This window comes from Acomys minous (assembly GCF_964271855.1).
Source record: "Acomys minous genome assembly, chromosome: 16".
Lineage (NCBI taxonomy): Eukaryota > Metazoa > Chordata > Mammalia > Rodentia > Muridae > Acomys > Acomys minous.
This window is the reverse complement of record NC_140498.1, coordinates 46,342,090-46,361,583: the sequence shown is the minus strand read 5'-3', so window position 1 is coordinate 46,361,583 and position 19,494 is coordinate 46,342,090. Positions and strand designations below refer to the sequence as shown.

Below are 19,494 nucleotides of genomic sequence, written 5' to 3'. Positions count from 1 at the left end.
ACAACGCCTTTTCCTTTTATTGCCAGACCAGAAAAATTACTTGAAGGTGGATTTTGGAAACAAAATCTCTTCTGGAAAAGGAATTGCAGGAGAATATGTAACCCCAGACTTGAGAATGTCACCCCCCCACCCCACCCCAACTCCTTAGCGTCTGAAGTCCGGCCTCTTCACTGCACCGCCCCCTTGGTACCTCCCTCAGTCCAGCCTGCTTGCTTTAAGAGCCCATCTTCACGAGGTTTTAGGGCACTGGCCCTGAACTGGAGCTGCCGGAAGCTAAGTTAGACCCGAGCTGAACTGTGGGGAGGGCTGAGGTCGATCGCATCAGAGGCAGGGAGCGGCTCGAGAGGCTCGTGGAGAGTGAGGCAGCAAAGTATGAGTGGGGAGAAGAGTACAGAACTAGAAGGAAGGGGATTCTGAGACTGAGCACCCAGCAAGCGCAGGCTGGAGCTGAGGGAGGAGGCGGCGACAGTGCTGGTGTGTGACCCATGCTCCGAGGACAGTCGGAAGGCACCAGGGTGGAGGGCTGCAGGACCGGGGAGCCCTGAGATCGCGGGTCTGAACCGGAGCACGTGCGAGTGTGATCGCTCTGGTGAGGGTGGTGGAGCCGGAGTTTGAGCCTGGTGCCAGATCCACGCTGGAGAATTTAGGGTGCAGCGAACAGACGAGGAGCGTAGCCAGGAGCCGCCGCCTGGGGGCCCTACGCTGGGAGATGCGGGTGCGCCTGGGCGCTCTGGCAGGCGCGGCGGCACTGAGCGGGGTGCTCAGCTTCGTGCTGCTGGCGGCGGCTATTGGCACCGACTTCTGGTACATCATCGACACCGAGAGGCTGGAGAGGAGCAGCCCGGGAGCTCAGGATCGGGGACCCACCAACCGCAGCCAGCAGGAGTCTCTGAGTTCCCACTCGGGACTCTGGCGGACTTGCCGGGGTAAGGGTCCTCCTCAAGAGTCCGCATTCTCTCACTGGGGTGTAGGACCTGCAAGCCTGGGACTTGTTGCTTGGCTCACACGCTTTAGCGGTTCCGGGGCCGGGGCGGGGGGGGGCATGGACAGAGAGTCTGGTCTGCAAAAATTGCAAGGTCTAGCTCGGCTCACAAGTGCACAGTACTCTCCACTTGCTTTCTTGGGTGGAAGACATCTAGGGCGACTTTGGGGCGGGGGATCGGGGAGGGGGGAGAGAATGCCAGGGTTCTGCCCATTAATTCCTTCTTCGCATCAGTCCAGAGCTGCATGCCGCTGATGAACCCCTTCTGGCAGGGGAATGTGACCGTCAGCGACTCCAGCCGACAGCTTCTCAGTAAGTCAAGGGATAATGGAATGAGGGAGGGGACAGTCCCTTTCGGCCCCTCTCAGTTTTGACACTCTTCTCCAAACTTGGGTTCCTGAACTGCTGTGGTCAGGGAGCCTTTGACCACAGGGCCTGAGAAGTGGGTGGGGCTATGCCGGGGGCGGGGCCACCTTGCTCTCCCCTCGAAGTGTACGAAATTCATCCAAATCAACCTGCAGCTCTATGTACCGTTGACCTAGAGAGAACTCAAATACAGTCGCGGAGTCGCTGCAGAGAGAGGTCCTCCTTACACTAGCAATTGCGTTTGAGCGGCCACAGAATGAAGGTGTGGGGAGCCTAAGCCGATGTCCTTGCATGCTGAACGCTGAATGAAATGTCTTATTCCATACACTGAGGGACAGCTTATCAGTGGAAAGTGTGTGTGTGTGTGTGTGTGTGGGATTCACGGCAGGTACTTAGGAGGGGTCGAACAGTCTGTTCCCTGAAGGGCCACTGCATGTGCCTTTGTTGGTGTCTGGTTTTCCCAGCAACCGAATCCCTCATCTCCACCCCACATAGAGCCTGGAACTTAGAGAAGGGAGGCTCAAAAGAAGGGAGGGGAACGGCTTGATGGCACTTGTGGTAGGAGGGAAACAAAGGGAGTATTTTGTTTATTGAAACTTCGGGCTGTCCAGACACTCAGCCAAGAGCTTTCCATCGCTGTCCTTGATTCTCACATCCACTCTGTGAATGTGGGACCTCCATTTTCTCTCCACCCCCACTTCAGTGCTGGGCTTTAAATCCAGGCTCATGTTCACACAGGCAAATGCTCTCTACCACTGAGCTCTGTCCCCAGGCCCCCTCTTTCCTCCTTTCCAGCTTTTACTTTGAGCAGAGTGTTCTAAACTGACCCTGAACACACTCCGTGACTCAGTCAGGTCTTGGACTTGCAATTTTCCTGTGTCAGCCACCCGAGCAGCTGGGACCTTCGCCAGCCTGGGTGTCACATCCATTTTTTGGCTTTCCCTTGGAAACTGAGTCCAGGAAGGGTCTCATAGAAGGGATCTGAGCGGAGAAGGAGGATGGGCATCCATAGGCTTTGGACGTGCGCGGCCTTGGACAGGCTGCCGGAGGCTTAGCGAGTGAGCCTTAGCCTGCCTCTCTGTGTCATTTATTCCCTAGCCTTTCCCTCTGCATCCCAGGATTCCTCCTTCCACAGGACTCTGTACACCTAGATTCCTCCTCTTCCTGATGTCTCTCTGCTCCCGCCTACCAACTTAGCTTGCCTAATTCCTTGTCACTGTACAGGTCGTTTGGCTTTTTTTTGGGGTATAGAACCTTTCATTAGACTGTAAACCCCATGAAGGCAGGGACTATCTCTATCTTGCCAACTGTTGAAATGTCAGTACTTAGCACAGAACCTAGCAGACAGCAGCTCACAAAACAAAAGTCCGATGAACAAACATGACGGTGAAGGCAAGCCACATTATGGGTCAAATACATAGATGTGACTGAGTGGATGGCCCTGTGATTGGATGGGCGAAAGGTTGAGTGAACGACTGGGTGAGTGAGGGACTGGATGGATGGATGAGGGGATGACTGGATAGAAGGATTACTGAATGGCTGGATGGAAGGGCGAGTGAGTGACTGGATGGATGGGTGGATGGGTGGATGGATGGATGGATGGATGGATGGGTGGATGGATGGGTGGATAGATGGGTGGATGGATGGGTGGGTGGATGGATGGATGGATGGATGGGTGGATGGGTGGATGGATGGATGGATGGATGGGTGGATGGATGGGTGGATGGATGGATGGATGGGTGGATGGATGGGTGGATGGATGGATGGATGGATGGATGGGTGGATGGATGGGTGGATGGATGGATGGATGGATGGATGGATGGGTGGATGGGTGGATGGATGGATGGATGGATGGATGGGTAGATGGATGGGTGGATGGATGGGTGGATGGATGGATGGATGGATGGGTGGATGGATGGATGGATGGATGGATGGATGGATGGATGGGTGGATGGATGGATGGGTGGATAGATGGGTGGATGGATGGGTGGGTGGATGGATGGATGGATGGATGGGTGGATGGGTGGATGGATGGATGGATGGATGGGTGGATGGATGGGTGGATGGGTGGGTGGATGGATGGGTGGATGGATGGATGGATGGATGGATGGATGGATGGGTGGATAGATGGGTGGATGGATGGGTGGGTGGATGGATGGATGGATGGATGGGTGGATGGGTGGATGGATGGATGGATGGATGGATGGGTGGATGGATGGGTGGATGGATGGATGGATGGGTGGATGGATGGGTGGATGGATGGATGGATGGATGGATGGGTGGATGGATGGGTGGATGGATGGATGGATGGATGGATGGGTGGATGGGTGGATGGATGGATGGATAGATGGATGGATGGGTAGATGGATGGGTGGATGGATGGGTGGATGGATGGATGGATGGATGGGTGGATGGATGGATGGATGGATGGGTGGATGGATGGATGGATGGATGGATGGATGGGTGGATGGATGGGTGGATGGATGGATGGATGGATGGATGGGTGGATGATGGATGGATGGGTGGATGGATGGATGGATGGGTGGGTGGATGGATAGATGGATGGGTGGATGGATGGGTGGATGGATAGGTGGATGGATGGATGGATGGATGGATGGGTGGATGGGTGGATGGATGGATGGGTGGATGGATGGATGGATAGATAGATGGGTGGATGGATGGATGGATGGATGAATGGATGGGTGGATGGATGGACAGGCACATAGGTGAATGGACCAGAACTGTTTCTCCCAAGTCCAGTAACATTCTGGGAAATATTTTACCACTAGCTTTCCTGGGAAAACTTAAGTTTAAAGCCCTTGACTTATAGTATTAGCCCATTTCTGTGGTGTAAACAGTCCCACTGTGACCAGTTAAAAATTGTCAGCATAATATTATCTGCTCACAAAATCCCCCCACATCTTAACTGGCTCTTGTCAGCTGCTTCTCAGTCCTGCTCCAGCACAACTCTGTGTAAGTAAGTTCCCACTGCCAGAAGTTTCCCCTGTGTGGGAACTGAGGAGGGGGACAGGCAGTCTGTACTGCCATGTACACCAGCTGCACTGAGAGGTGCTTCAAGAACCATCTAGATTCTCTGTGTGAGGCACGGGAGGGAGAACGGGTCTGGTCCTAACTCAGTGCCTTCTCTGGTCCTCTTGATCCTGGAGTAGGTCTCTTGGCCTTTCTAAGGCTCACTTCCACACTGATCAAAATGGGATGTCAAATCCATAAAGGGTGCTGTCAGGACCCTACAAAAGGAGAATGAAAATACGTGAAACGCTTAGGAGACGGAGGCAGGAAGACCACAAGTTTAAAGACTGTTGAGCTCCAATGTGAGTTCAGTGTCAGCCTGGGCAATTTATGCTAAACTAGTAGTTTTAAAAGGCCTGGAGGTATAGCTCAGTGACTTGACTAGGATGCACAAAGTCCTGGGCTCTATCCCAGCACAGAGGAAGAAATTAATAACAACGGTAAAATAAGACATTGCATGAGCGAGCATCACCTCACCCAAGACCTCACTTTGTTTTTCAGTTGTGGGTCTATAGGGCAGCCTGCTGCCTCAGGGAAGGGCTTGTCAGACTCATGGCTAGCTCTCAGCAGTCACTCACTTTCCCACTAAAGCCCCTTTGATCAGTAGACACATTGGCGACCCTGCCAGGCTGGGTGCTGTCATTTGCCCACTGTGTCCTGCTCACAGGTGAAGCCAGTAGCTAGATAGTTGTCACTGGGCTGGCTTTCCTTTGCCACAGGCAGAAGTGTCAGTCAGCAGCTTCTTAGCTCCTCTTAGCTCTCCACCTCAGATGTACGTCTAAGCAGCCCCTTTATGTGGGACATTTCTTGGGCATTTCCTCCACCTGTCTGGGCCTCAGCTCTCTCTTGTGAGGGTAGCAGCCATCTTCTTTTTAATATTTTTTAAACACCTCTATTACACAGAGTTTTTTTAAAAAATTATGTTTACTATTATTCTGTGTGATGTCTGTGTATAGATCAGAGGCAACTTCGTGAATTGGTTCTCGTCTTCCACCTTGTTGTGAGTTCTGGGGAGTGTACTCAGGTCATCTGGGTTGCATGGCAAGCACTTTAACCACTGGGCCATCCTGCCAGCCTCCTTCTGATCTCACAGTGAGGATGGGATTTGAGAGCTGCCTTTAACAAGTCCGGGGTTACATATACATCCAGGAGCTGGGGCTGCTGCTGTTTCCATTGTATTATCCAGGAATGAGGGCAAGCTGCCCCTTCGGACTGCACACTCATTGCAATCACCCCCAGAGAGAGCTTTTTCTCAGAATTGGTTTTTTCCCCATAAATGGATTTTGTGTTTGGTCCAAGCTCTTTATGATGTAAAGATGTTCTAGTCATTTAAAGATCCGCTACACTGGCCAGAGAGACAGGCTGACAACAGAACACTGAGTCAGCCCCCTAAGCTGATCCTGGTGGGCATGGATGGGCAGAAAACCCAAGCCTGCCAAGGGAGCACTTTCACAGATTCTGACTCTAGAAGGAAGGCAGAGTGGTCAGGCAAATTCCATCACCATTGCCTTTTGATTCCATTTGGCCACCTGGGAGGAGGAGGGTGAGCAGATGGCCCAACTCCTTCTCTCTTCCATCCAGGGGGCAGAGAAAGCCATGTGCCCTAGTTTGATTTCTGTTACTGTGACAAACACCCTGACAAAAAGCAACTTAGGGAAGAAAGGGTTTATTTGGCTTACAATTCTAGTCCCCAGTCTACCACTGCCAGGAAGCCAAGGCAGGAATTTAGAGAATTGTGTCCACAGTCAAGGGCAAAGAGGGATGGGTGGGTTTTGGGTTGCTTGCTAGTACTCAGCCTTCCCTACTTTATGCCACCCAGAGCCCAGTGCATGAATTTATGCTTTGGATATTCAGGGTGGATCATCCTACTTAAACCACCAATCAAGACACGCCCACAGGCCAAATACAGCTAGATAATTCCTTGTTAAGACTGCTCTCAGATAAAAGCCAACCAGTTCGGCTTCCAGGGGTCGCAACCTTAGTGTCAGAGTCTTGATACCTGGATTGAGTATTTGCCTGGGTAAATACTTTTGTTCTTCAAGAGCCCAGTGAGCAGTGAGCAGGGTGTCAGCCAGGAATCTTTGGGTGGAAATGACAGATACACCAATTATGCCAACTTAAAGGGGAGAATGGCTGGCCCACGATTTTGAGTAGGTCCAGTGTGCTGGTATCCCAGGAACTCCCCTCCCTCCCTCTCAGAGCTTTGCTCTGAAGGGGGCGGGGTCTGTTTGGGGGCAGAGTCTTGCATCCTCCCCAAGGGAGGGGCTTCTGCTTTGCAGAAACTTCCAGCTCTCCCATTGGGCCAGGTCAGGTCATATGCCTGTGAGCTGAGCCCATTGGCTAAAGCTAAAAAGACACTGTATGCTGATTGGCCAAGCTGATATGTAGCTATTATTATTATTATTATTATTATTATTATTATTATTATTATTATTATTATTATTAATTTCCCTCTCTGAGACACGGTTTCTCTGTGTAGCCTTGGCTGTTCCAGAGCTCACTCTGTAGACCAAGGTGGCCTCTAACTCAAAGATCCTCTTGCTTTCGTCTCCAGAGTGTTGGGATTAAAAGCGTGAGCCTTATGACCACTTTTATTTTTTTATTTTTTGAGACAGGGTTCTCTGTGTAGTGTTGGCTGCCCTGGACTCGCTTTGTAGACCAGGCTGGCCTTGAATTCACAGTGATCTGCCTGCCTCTGCCTCCCCTGGGATTAAAGGCATGAGCTGCCATCATAATAAAGGGGCAGAAATGGCATCAGCCCCTCAAAAACAAGGCATAGAGAGTCTGAACTCTTGACTGCAACTTACCTGGTCATGGGAATTCTTAGCAGTCATCTGTGTTCCTAAGGGAGCTATTCTGAGAGGAAATGAGATCCTTTATGCAAAGATCCAGGCATAGGATCTGTATACAGAAGGAGCTCAATTAATCCCGAAATCTTTATTATATCCCTGAGCCTCAAGTTTCTCACTTGTAAAATGGAGCTAGTAATCGGAGATGTATTTATCTGTAGAGATTCTGGGGGTTGATTGGATGGCTCAGTGGGTGAAGAGCTTGCTGTGCAAGCCTAAGGGTTTGAGTTTTGTCCCTAGAACCCATGGAAATGTGGTAAGAGAAAGTTGACTCCACAAAGTGGCCCTCTGGGCACTACATGTGTGATATGATACAGATGATCTCTCAACACATGTGCACACACACAATAATGAAGTTTAAAAAAAAAGAATGTTTTGTGTGTGCATGTGTGTATGTGTGGTTTGTGTGTGTGTGTGTGTGTGTGTGTGTGTGTGTGTGTGAAGGTGTACATGCTAAGCATATACTTGGGTTTTTGTTGTTTTTTGTTTTGTATTTTTCAAGATAGGGTTTTTCTGCGTAATAGCCCTGGCTGTCCTGGACTCTCTTTGTAGACCAGGCTGGCCTCGAACTCACAAAGATCCACTTGCCTCTGGCTCCAGAGTGCTGGGATTAAAGGTGTGAGCCACCCCTGCCCGGCTGATGCTGGGGTTTTGAATTCAGGCCCTCACCCTAGCATAGCAAGCATTTCACCCACTGAGCCATTTTCCCACCCTGGTCCACTGATTTATTTGTTTATTTTATCCTAGCATTGAGTTATCTCTCTGACATTAAATATCATGAAATAGCTAGCTTCCTTGGGTCAAATGCTGCTCTTATCTCTTCACACTTACCAACTGCTTTAATCTCTACAACAGCCAGCCCAAGAGGTGATCAGTGTTATACCTATTATCAGACCCAGCTTTGTAGATAAGAAAACTTATGGCACAGAGAGAGTAGGTGAGTCACTTAAGTTTGCACAGTAGCTGGCCCATCTGGGACTTGAACCTGAGCAGTTTACCTCTACTCTGTTGGAAGGATGCTGAGTCACATTTCAGTACAGTGTGTGTACAAGAAGATAAGAGGACAGGGGAACTGGCTTAGTGTGTAGAGTGCTTGCCACAACAGCACGAGGACCTGAGTTTGATATCTAGAACCTACAAAACCCAACCCAAACACCAACCAAAACCAAACCAAACCAAAATTCATAACCTCCCTCAAAACAACAACAACCCCCCCCAAATCCCCCACAAACTGTGGTGCATGCTTGTTACTCTAGTTTTAGTAGGCAGGTAGGCAAGAGATAGGTGAGTCCCCCGGTTCTCTGTCTAGCCAGCCTAGCTGCTCCACAAGTTCCAGGCCAGTGAGAGACTCTGCTAAAAAAAAAAAATCAACCCAAAAGATGCTCTTAGAAATGACACCTGAGGTTGACCTCTGGCCTGAGCATGCACACTACACAGATGCACTCAGACCTGCACACACAGAAACATGTAAACACACACAGGTGCACACATGTGCTTTTCCAGGCCAGTCTTCAGTTGCATCTCATTTGAGTAGGTGACTATAATCACGCTGGTCAGAGGTTGGCTCAGAGGGTCAAATGCTTTTCGCATCAAAACAGGCCAGCATCAGAGGCTGACTGAGGGTTGGGAGCCTGGCCTGGCTACCTCTGAGGAGGTGAAGTCAGGGGGAAAAATGACTAGATTGGGTTGGCCGCTGCAGTGGGGGGGAGGGAGGGATTAAGCTGGGTGCAAAATGAGAGCGGAAGTGAGGGGGTGCAAGAGGGAGAAGGTGGGGGCTGGGGAGGCAGAGCTGGAAAGGAGGACGTAAAATAAATATGCAAAGTCAAGAAACTCTGGGCACAGGAGGGAAAGAAAGCGTGATTTCCTCTGCGTGGTGCTATGGGCAAGGTAGATGCAGACAGTGAGTGAGGCCAGAGCCCAGCAGTCTGTCCAGGCTTAGATATGGAATCTCCTCTCATGATCTCCATTTGTGGAGAGGTCACCAAGTGGGGAGGGCAGAGAGCGGTCACCGGGTGGCCAGGCACCAGCTGTATCGGTGGAGAATGTGTGGAGGGGTTTGATCGAATGAGCTTTAGGAGGAGCAGGTTGGAGGAAGTGACGGAGGAGTGCTGTGTCACTGTCCCCTTCCTTCCTCTCTGCTTCTTGCCTGCCCAGAGGCGAGTGGCCCTCCTCTGCTATGACGTTTCTGCCCTGTCACCAGCCTGAGAGCCAGGGAGCCAGGTGAGCATGGACCGAAACCTTGGAAACTCTGAGCCCAAATCAACCTTTCTTCTTTTTATTTATTTTCCCCCCTCTCTCAGATATTTTGTCACAGCAATGGAAAGCTGACAAATGCGGGGCCACAACTCCTCAGGAGCATGAAGGCTTGGGTATGAAGGTGGCCTTTCTGGGGTGTCTATAGAAAGCCAACCAGTCCCGTCTTTAAAACACTCAAACAGCTGGTTCCACTTCTAGCCTCTCTGTGAGGTTTCAAGGATGAGCTACACCATAGCTTGTTTGAAGCAGTGGAAATAAGAAAGCCCCAGTGGGTTGGATGGAGCATGACTAGACATTTATGTGAATGCACAATGTCAAGGAAAATTATGTCGCCTACAAGAAGACTGGATTAATGTGCTAGAACATTAAGCTGCAGGAAGAGACGAACGTCTTGGTCACATGGTGTTACAGGCAGGGGGATGCTGTCTGCCGCCGTGTCTCAGCTGCATTAGTCAGTGTTCCCTTATCAGGACACCTGACACGATCTACTGGTGAGCACAGAAAGTTTATGTTTGCTCATGGATCTGAAGGTCACACTGTGCTCTCAACTGGGCCCATCGCTTTGGAGCTGTGGTGACACACTGTTGGTGGGAACACTTGGCTGAGCAAAAGTGCTCGCTCCACAGCCGGGATGTAAGAATGAGACAGGGGCCAGGGTCTTACCATGTCCTGCTGACCTCATCCCTCACTCCAGGCCCCAGATCTTCCTGTTCTCATCACTTCCTGATAGAGCCAAGCTGGGGACCAAGCTCTGAAGACACTTGTCCTACCCACGCCAGTATAATACGTAGATCTATAGTGACACCGTAAAACCAGCTGTAATGTAATGATAGCGTGGTCGCCGTCGCCATAGCTACCACTCATGAGCACCCACTCTTGGCATATAGGATACTCCTGTATATCACCCAAGGTATGGTAGCGTGGTAAATGATGCCACTAACACATAGAGGTGCCTGGGTCTGAGAGATGGTTCAGTGGGCGTGGCACTTGCCTCGCAAGCCTTGTAGGACCCACGAGCATTAGTTTCTTTTCTGGTGCCATGATAGAATATCCAGGACAAACACAACTTAATGGAGAAAAGGCTTATTTTGGCTCACGATTCCAGGGGGATAGAGTCCACCATGGTGTGGAGGGCCTGGCGGCAGGCAGGCAGGGATGATGGCAGGAGCAGGAGGCCAGCTGGTCACACTGCATCTACCTAAGGAAGAAAATGCTGAATAGAAGATGGAGCCAGGCTGTAGAACCTCAAAGCCCACTGGACCTCTTCTGGCAGGGCTCCATTTCCCAGTGGTTCCTCAGCCTTCCCACACACTGCCTCCGGCTGAGGACAAAGTGTTCAGAGGCATTAGCCTATGGGGAGGCGTTCACATTCAAACCACAAGACCCCATATCGGTGGAGGGAGAGCGAGCCGACTCCACACCCCCATCCTCTGACTCCCACACATACGCCACGTTAAGTGGATACATTTAGAAAAGGCGTGCCGTGTCCTCAGCTCCAGAGTTGGTGAATGATTTTTTGGGGGGTGGGGTGGGGAGCAACACTGCAGATGAGGTTGAGGATCTCAAGTTGAAGTCCTCTTGGGTTGAAGAGTGGATGTCCCTGCAAGAGGAAAAGCAAAGAGCCAGAAGGTGGAGGTTGAGCCCGGAGTGGGGCTGCCTAATGTTACTGCCTGCTGTCTAATAGTTGCTGCCTCGTTGTAGGACCATACCCCACAGAGGGAACCGGGACCATGATTTCAAACACACTTGACTCCAAAACCTAGCAACCCTGGTGCTTGTTGTTTTGGCAAGATCTCGTGTAGCCCAGGCTGGCCAGGCATGCTCTATGTAGCTGAGGATGACTTTGAATTTCTGATCCTTCTGCCTCTACCTCTCAACCTGCTTCGATTATAGGCATGTACCATAATGACTGGTTTAAATTATTTTTGGTTTTTGAGCTGATGATGATAAGGATGATGATGATGGTGGTGGTGATGATGATGATGATGATGATGATGATGATTATAAGGATGATGATGAAGAATGTGTATGGGTGTCTTGTCTATGCATCACCTGTGTGCAGTGCCCATGGAGGCCAGAAGAGGTTGTTAGACACCCCCCCCTCCACACCCCTGCTTAGAACTGCACTTACAAGCGGTTGTTAGTTGCCATGTGGGTCCTTGGAATTGAACCCGGCTCCTCTGGGAGAGCTGCTGATGTTTTTAACTGCTGAGCCGCCTCTTCAAATGTGCCCGGTTTTGTTTGGTGTTAGGAATGGAAAATGGCTTCATGAGTGGTAGGCAAGCACGGTGCAGAGCTACATCCCCAGAACCACCATCCCCCCCCACTCCCCGAGGCCTCCCCCCACCCCCTCCCCCTGCTCTGTGAACCCCCCCCACAAGCTTTTATGCTACGCAGCTGGTGGACGTTGGAGCCGGAAGATGCAAGAGATACAGGAGGTTATCAAAGAGTAAGTTTTGATTTGGGCCTCACTTTGTTTCCTCTGTGGCACATCTCCACCTGCAGCTGTCCCCGTGTCTGTCCCCTACCTGTGCTGCTACAAATATCCTTCTCCTGCACTGGGCTGTGATGTCCAGGGAGGATGGAGGTTGATGTCAGGTGGCTTCCTTGGTTGCTCTCTCCCTTAGTTCTTGAGGCAGTTCCCCATTGACTCTGAAGCTCACCAATCCAGGGACCACTGACTGGCCAACAGCTGCAAAAATCCCTCTTTCCAACTAGACACTTGGGAGGCAGAGGCAGTGAAATTTCTGAGTTTGAGGCCAGCCTGGTCTGCGGAATGAGTTCCAGGGCAGCCAGGGATACATAGAGAAACCCTGTCTCGGAAAACAAAACAAAAGGGAATCCATCTTTCCATATGCCCATCACCGGGGTCACAGATAGGTGCTGCTGCGGGACCTCACTTTTCCAAGTGCTAAGGCTCCAAACTCAGGTCCCTATTTTTTTTCACAGCAGGTGTTTGATGGATGGAACTATCTCCTCAACCCCTGGATGATTGGTTTTTACAATTTTTTTTTTCATGTACTGAGTCCTCAACGCACAGGCTTAGAGGATGGGGCTATTTGTTGCCTTTCCATTCGACAGATGAGAATACTGAGGTTTGCAAAGCTGCATCCCAGCTTGCTATGGTCCCCTGGCTTTCAGATGGTGGAGCAGACACCCCAGTGAGGGCAATGCGGGCAGCCAGTTCTTGGCAGATCCTGAGACAATCGAGGGACACACATGACTCAGCTCGTCTCAGTGCTGGTGTGTGCCTGAGGCTGAGGTGGTTATTTGATGGCTTTTTGATGATTGCGTGGCTCTTAGAAACGCTGTGATCTGGATGATGATGCTGTGTGCAGTCGATCCCTTCATCCCCAGCAGGTCCTGTCTGTGAATTGTTCTTCTTTGTCGCTGGACCATAGAGTTGGGCTCATGGCAGACACCATTTATTCATCTGCTGAAATTAATACGTCCTGGGGGCTGAGAAGCTGGCTTAGTGAGTAAACAGCTTTGTGACACAAGTGTGAGGACCTGAGTGTGAATCTCTAGCACCCACATAAAAGGTCAAACTTGACAACTTCCACCCAGTCTGTACTATTTTCACATCGCAGCCAAGCCCCCAGATCACCAGAGACGGCCTGTATGTCAGAGTTTTAAAATCTTGTTCATTATTGTATATGTGTGGTGTTTGGGCACATGTGAGGACAACCTTGTAGAGCTGGCTTTCTCCTCCTACCTTTATGTGGGATATAAAACTCGGCTAATATGGCGAGAGCTTTTACCCACAGAGCCATCTCTCTGGTCCTTGTATGATCTTTTATTATTAAGACCACCAAAGGTTTGGGGTGTGTAGTTTTTTTTTCTTGGACATAGGATGAAATTAGATCCACTTCCCCAAATAAAATGAGTCATGTTGCCTCAAATTTATGAAGTGTCTGTAATTTGGGGGAAGAGCTAGAGGCAGAGCCAGAATATGGGTATAGGTTTTTTTTATAAAATGGCCTTTCTCCATTTCCTCTGCCCACTCACCGGCTCACCCATTAGCCACTGTCCTCAGCCTAGGAAGGAACAAGATTTTCCAGGAGCCTTGGTGTTTATTTTGGAGACTTGTTTATTTGCATACTCATTAGAATGTCAAGCCCTTGATTTTGCACTGAGATAAGTAAATAATACAACACTGCTCTCTAGGGGTCACAGGGAGAAAGTGCAAAGATGTTCACTGTATAGACCGTGCACACAGGGGTGTCCACTGTTCTTACTGTCATTTTGAAGTAGCTGGTGGTAGTCCTACTATTGTGGGCACGTGGTAAACGTATGTAAATCATTGAACCCTGGATACTAGTAACTCCATGTGACTGTCCCCCCTCTTCTCCTCAGCTATGCACGGGACATTTGTGATCTTGTTACCCTTCAGTCTGATCGTGATGGTGTTTGGGGGCATGACCGGGTTCCTGAGCTTCCTCCTCCGCACCCACCTCCTCCTCATGCTCTCTGGGATGCTCTTTCTGTTTGGAGGTAGGTGTCTGCCTGCCTGAGGGCCAGGCTCTACACCTGCACGGGTGACGAGTGCTGTGCCATAACCCCCTTCAGGGGCAAGTCTCCCTTTCTGTAAAACCCCAAAATGGAGAGGCAGTTTCCACCCGGTCTGCATAGCCAAGGCCGCAGATCATCAGAGACTGCTAGTATGTTGGAGTTTTTCCTCCTCCAAGGATCCCAAGGAACAATCTTTCTTGTGTGTGTGTGTGTGTGTGTGTGTGTGTGTGTGTGTGTGTGTCTGTCTGTCTGTCTGTCTGTCTGTCTGTCTGTCTGTGTGCAGGAAGAGGAGGATCTGCCCATTATGACATAGATGGGAGGGGCAGTGGTTTCCAGCCTTGGACTCCTCATATCTCTGGTTCCAGGGAAGGAAGGGAAAGGTGGGGGAACTCAGCCTTGGGAGCCAAGCCCAATATCTTGCTGCAAAGCTGCCTGCCACCTCTGTCTGGTCTCCCAGTGATGGCCTTGGCTGACAAGAGGCCCCGGCACCCACTGTCTTTGTTCCCTTCTGCTGAGCAGCAGTTCTGTTGTGGGGAATCAGACTGACCCAGCACAGACGGATATGTTGTGCCTGATATCACTTGGCTGCAGTTTCTCAGTGAGCAGAGCTCACAGCGAGACAATACAACAGGAGTGGAAGCAGCAGAGGTGTCTGGGGGTGTGCTGCCTGAATGGCCCCCAACTTCATGTAGAGGGCATGGGATAAGTTCGGGGGTCTACTTCCATTCCGGGGATTACAGTCAGCACCCAAATGCTGTGCACTCACATACCATGCACCCATAGGCCCTGCACCCACATACTGCGCACCCATAGGCCCTGCACTTGAATGTGGCTGAGAGGGTAGATTTAGGTATTTCACCATAACCAAAGGCTGTGTGTGGCGACATATGACCCATGCTGCTCCAACACACACACACACACACACACACACACACACACACACACACACACCACCCCACAACCATGGGGCTCACACTGTGAAAATACACAAGGGTAACTGTCAGAAGGTGACACACATCAGGGTATGGTTGTGTACACCTGTCACCCCAACACTCAGGAAGCTGAGGCAGGAGGCTGCCAACTGAAATCCAGATAATAACACACAGAAGCTCCTAAAACCAGAAAACCAATACCAAATGAAACCATACCTCTCAAACCCGAATCCAAACCACAGCCCCCAAACCCCAAACCTATACTTAAACCAAACCTAACCAAACCAAACCAGATCAGTCAAATCCAAACCAAAGCTGGGCAGGCAGACATAGACCAAGGCAGTCCTGTTTACATGGCTGGCCAGAGGCTTTAGGAAAGCGAGACCCACACCCCAAATGGTTGCTCTCTGGCTCTCTGATTCAAAAGAAGAGAGAGACAGTGGCCTAGGGAATTGGTTCAATGTATAAGAACATTAGCTGTGAAGTAAGAATACCCAGTTTCAGATCCCCAAACCCACGGAACAAGCCAGGTTGTAGGAATGCGTATCGTCCCAGCATTCCAGAGTGCAGACTGAAGGGAGCTGACAGTCAGTTTGGCTCCAGGTTCAGTGAGAGATCCTGTCTCAAGGGGATTAGGTGGGGAGTGACAGAAGAAGATGCCCTCTTCTGGCCTTCGAATGTGTAGACACATGTGCATATCACACAGACAGACAGACAGACAGACAGACACACACACACACACACACACACACACACACATACACACACACACACGAGAAAGATTGTTCCTTGGGAACCTTGGAGGAAGAAAATCAAGGAAGGCACAGCTGATGTGAAGCATTATCTACGCATGGTAATTCGTGGTCCTGGCTGTGGTGGGTCCCTCAGTGGCTAATTCTCATAACAGTTCCCTCAGGTGAGGCTCTGGTGGTGGCCCTCTCTGACCCGGAGGCACAAACCAGCTTGTATGGCTGGAGCCATCAAGGGACTGAATCATTCATTTAATACTTCAAAGTTAAAAGGCCACATAAGGGGCTGCAATGGGCCCAGTAGGAGCACTGGCTTAGCACGTGCATGGCCCTGGGTTCCATCCCCAGCACTACAGAACCAGAGCAAAATAAATAACAAAACCCAGGTGTGGCCAGTTGCCAACACCCTGGACCAATGTCTTACGGAGACCTACTGTGTGCCAGCACGGTAGATGCCTGGGGAAAGAAAAGCAGGCTTGGGGACCACCCTCCAGCAATCACAGCCTGATGAGAGACCCCAAAGGCAAGCTGCAACTGTGACTTGGGCTGTGACGCTGTGGGGTCACAGGGGTGAATCTTGTTCAGGCTCATCCAGAACTAGCTAGCAGTAGGAAGTACTTCCTCTGGCAGGAGGGAATGGGGGGGGGGGGAGGGAAGAGTGCAGCAGGCAGGGCTCTGGCTCAGCAAGGGCTTTGCAGACAGGGAGAGCTCTGGGGAGACCCCTGGCTGGGTTGGGGGAAGAGGAGATAGGCTCAGCAGGACTCAGGGTGGTGGCAGCTATTTGGTCAGTCCTGCACAACAGAGGGAGGGGGAAAGAGGAGGGAAGAAAGGAGGGATGGAGGAGAAAGTGAGGGAGACAGAGGAGGGAGATGAAGGTAGAGGGGAGGACAATGCGGGAGGAGGGAGGTAAGAATTGAGGGAGGATGGAGATAGAGGAAAAGGAGGTTTATGGGACCCTCCCCCCACCCCCGACAGCTCTTATGTCAAAGGAACTGTGTGTGTATGTGTGTGTGTGTGTGTGTGTGTATGTGTGTGTGTGTGTGTGTGTATGTGTGTGTGTGTATGTGTGTGTGTGTGTGTATGTGTGTGTGTGTGTATGTGTGTGTGTGTGTATGTGTGTGTGTGTATGTGTGTGTGTGTGTGTATGTGTGTGTGTGGGTGTATGTGTGTGTGTGTATGTGTGTGTGTGTGTATGTGTGTGTGTGTGTATGTGTGTGTGTGTATGTGTGTGTGTGTATGTGTGTGTGTATGTGTGTGTGTGTGTGTATGTGTGTGTGTATGTGTGTGTGTGTGTGTGTGTATGTGTGTGTGTGTGTGTGTGTATGTGTGTGTGTGTATGTGTGTGTGTGTGTGTGTGTATGTGTGTGTGTGTATGTGTGTGTGTGTATGTGTGTGTGTGTGTGTGTGTGTGTGTGTGTGTGTGTGTGTGTGTGTGTTTCTGGAGCTGAATATTAGTGGCCATGACCTGGGCACACAGATTTAGGTCTCCACAAGTACTTTACAATGAAGTAGCGGTTCCTGGAGTGTTTTATAGGAACAGAATAAAGAGAGCTGTGAATCAAGACTCTTTTTAAATATGCGTTGGGCAGGTGAGTTACAGCATGGTGGGGAGAATGCTGCTGCTGTAGGACTTGGGTGCTCCCTGACGACACTCTAAGCCCTTTGATTGGTACAACCCTCCACTTCACTGACATTTTAACCAATCAGCCGTTACAGACAAAGCTTCCTTCCAGGAGTTTTCACAAAGGAGGTAGAAGAAGGTGTGTGGTGGGATGGTGAGAGGTGGAGGAGTTAGAGGAAGATGGAGGAAGGATGAAGGAGGGAGCTGGATGGAGGGAGGAGCTGGGTGGAGGAGGAGTAGGGAGGAGGGACTGGGTGGAGGAGAGACTGGGTGGAGGAGGAGTGGGGAGGAGGGACTGGGTGGAGGAAGAGGAGTAGGGAGGAGGGACTGGGTGGAGGAGAGACTGGGTGGAGGAGGGACTGGGTGGAGGAGGGACTGGGTGGAGGAAGAGGAGTAGGGAGGAGGGACTGGGTGGAGGAAGAGTAGGGAGGAGGGGCAGGTTAGGAGGTTCTTAATGACTGTCCTGGTCTTTCTCTGCAGCCATGGTGACCCTCACGGGAATCAGCATCTACATTGCGTACTCAGCCGCTGCCTTCCGAGAGGCTGTATGCCTCCTGGAGGAGAGGACCCTGCTGGATCAGGTGGACATACGCTTTGGCTGGTCCCTGGCCCTTGGCTGGATTAGCTTTGTGTCTGAGCTGCTCACCGGGGTGGCCTTCCTGGTAGCTACACGTGTGCTCAGCCTGAGACAGAGGCAGGACCAAGCTATCTGAGTTTGATCAATCCAGGAGGAGCAGGCCTTTTGGACCTATCTCAGTGGATAGCAACCTTTTCTTCCTCAAATGCCACTGACAGAGGCTAGAGGGCCAGTGGTGGCCCGCTGTGGATGAGCTCCCTCTGGATGCTGTCTTTGTGCTATCTGGGCGGCCTATTCTGCTATGCTGTGTGTGTGTATGTGTGTGTTGGACCGGAAGAGGAGAGGGAGTTTGGAACCCATATCCTCTGAAATAAATGCCAATCCTAGCCACCTCGGAGCTTTGCAACTCTGCCCCTACTCTGTCTCCCCTGGCTTCATTTTGTCCTCGGCCCCGCCCTTTGGATCAGCGTCTTTATGAGAAAATGCTGGGTGGATTGGAGAGGGTCCTTAACTTAAGTTGTGCAAAGGTGCATTGAGACACCGGCATACTTGGCTCTTCAAGGGTCACCTTTGCCTTCCAGCACAGCTTCTCTGAGCAGGCTCAGGGTCCCAGGGGGCTGGGAAGCGGGGGAGCTTTACCTCAGATGCTGCCTTGAACTTCACACAACCTGGACACAGACAGGAGGGCACAATGTGGTCCCAGGTCACTCCAGTCAGTATGTGGGGGATGGGGAGGGAGGGGGAGCTGAGGGAGAAGTTGAGGGAGCAGAGGAGGGAAGTGAGGGTGGAGGAGGAAAGTACAGAGCGGAGAAGGGGAGTGGAAGAGGGGAGGGAGGGTGGAAGGGAGGGAAAACAGGGAGGGGAGTTGGGGTGGAGGAGTTGGGAAGAGTCCTACCTAATTCTAATTCTTAGAATTTAGAGACCCCCCTAGGCCACTCCACTCAGCCAGGCAGTGTGGGTCCTCTGTACCTCTCCAGGGTTTCCAGGAGACCACCCCCCCCCCCAAGATGAAGAGGGGCAGGTGACAGCCACAGTCGGTAAGAATGGCCCTCAAAACCACAGTCTACCCCTTGGACGGTCACTTCTGTGTCTGTGTCTAATCTGAAAGCCTGGTGTCAGCCCTTTGCAGGACTGAGAAAAGGGGCTCTCTGTGTTGGTGAAGCTTGGCCATGCTCAGCGGGAGTCACTGGGAACCCCAGCCCACAGATGGGAGATGCGGAGCCTTGGGGTAAAGGAGCTCCAGGAGTTGCCAGTGGGTCAATGAGCCGTGGCCATCGGTGGGGGTTAGTAGACCGCAACACCATTCTCAGCATCATGACACTATATCTTCATAATGGCACCATCCTCACATGGCATTGACATCAAATGGCACCATTGCAGTCACCAATAGCATCACTGCTCTTGTGTGACATCAACATCCTAATGACTGTCTTAGTTACTTTTCTATTCCTGCAACAAAACACCACAGCCAAGGAAAGTTATAAAAGAAAATGTTCAAGTTGGGGCTCATGGTTTCATAGGGTTCAAACCCATGACCATCATGTTAGGAAGATGACGGCAGGCAGGCAGGCAGGCAGACATGGCACTGGGACAGTAGTGGAGTGCTTATAACTTTATCCA

General features: G+C 51.0%; 1 protein-coding gene across 1 annotated transcript; it reads left to right on the top strand.

Annotated features, from left to right (window-relative positions):
- The first annotated feature begins 216 nt into the window (after positions 1–216).
- TMEM114 (transmembrane protein 114) lies at positions 217–18,282 on the top strand. Its single transcript, XM_084764762.1, has 4 exons — positions 217–926; positions 1,217–1,294; positions 13,840–13,977; positions 17,778–18,282. The coding sequence occupies exons 1-4, from the start codon at positions 710–712 to the stop codon at positions 18,008–18,010; spliced, it is 666 nt and encodes a 221-aa protein (XP_084620888.1). The 5' UTR covers positions 217–709; the 3' UTR covers positions 18,011–18,282.
- Positions 18,283–19,494: the final 1,212 nt, after the last annotated feature.

Excerpts from the sequence above, each read along its gene's own strand:
- TMEM114 (XM_084764762.1), top strand. The coding sequence starts at position 710 with ATGCGGGTGCGCCTGGGCGCTCTGGCAGGCGCGGCGGCACTGAGCGGG. Across the intron at positions 1,295-13,839 it reads CTCCAGCCGACAGCTTCTCA|CTATGCACGGGACATTTGTG; the intron begins GTAAGTCAAGGG and ends TCTTCTCCTCAG. Across the intron at positions 13,978-17,777 it reads GATGCTCTTTCTGTTTGGAG|CCATGGTGACCCTCACGGGA; the intron begins GTAGGTGTCTGC and ends CTTTCTCTGCAG.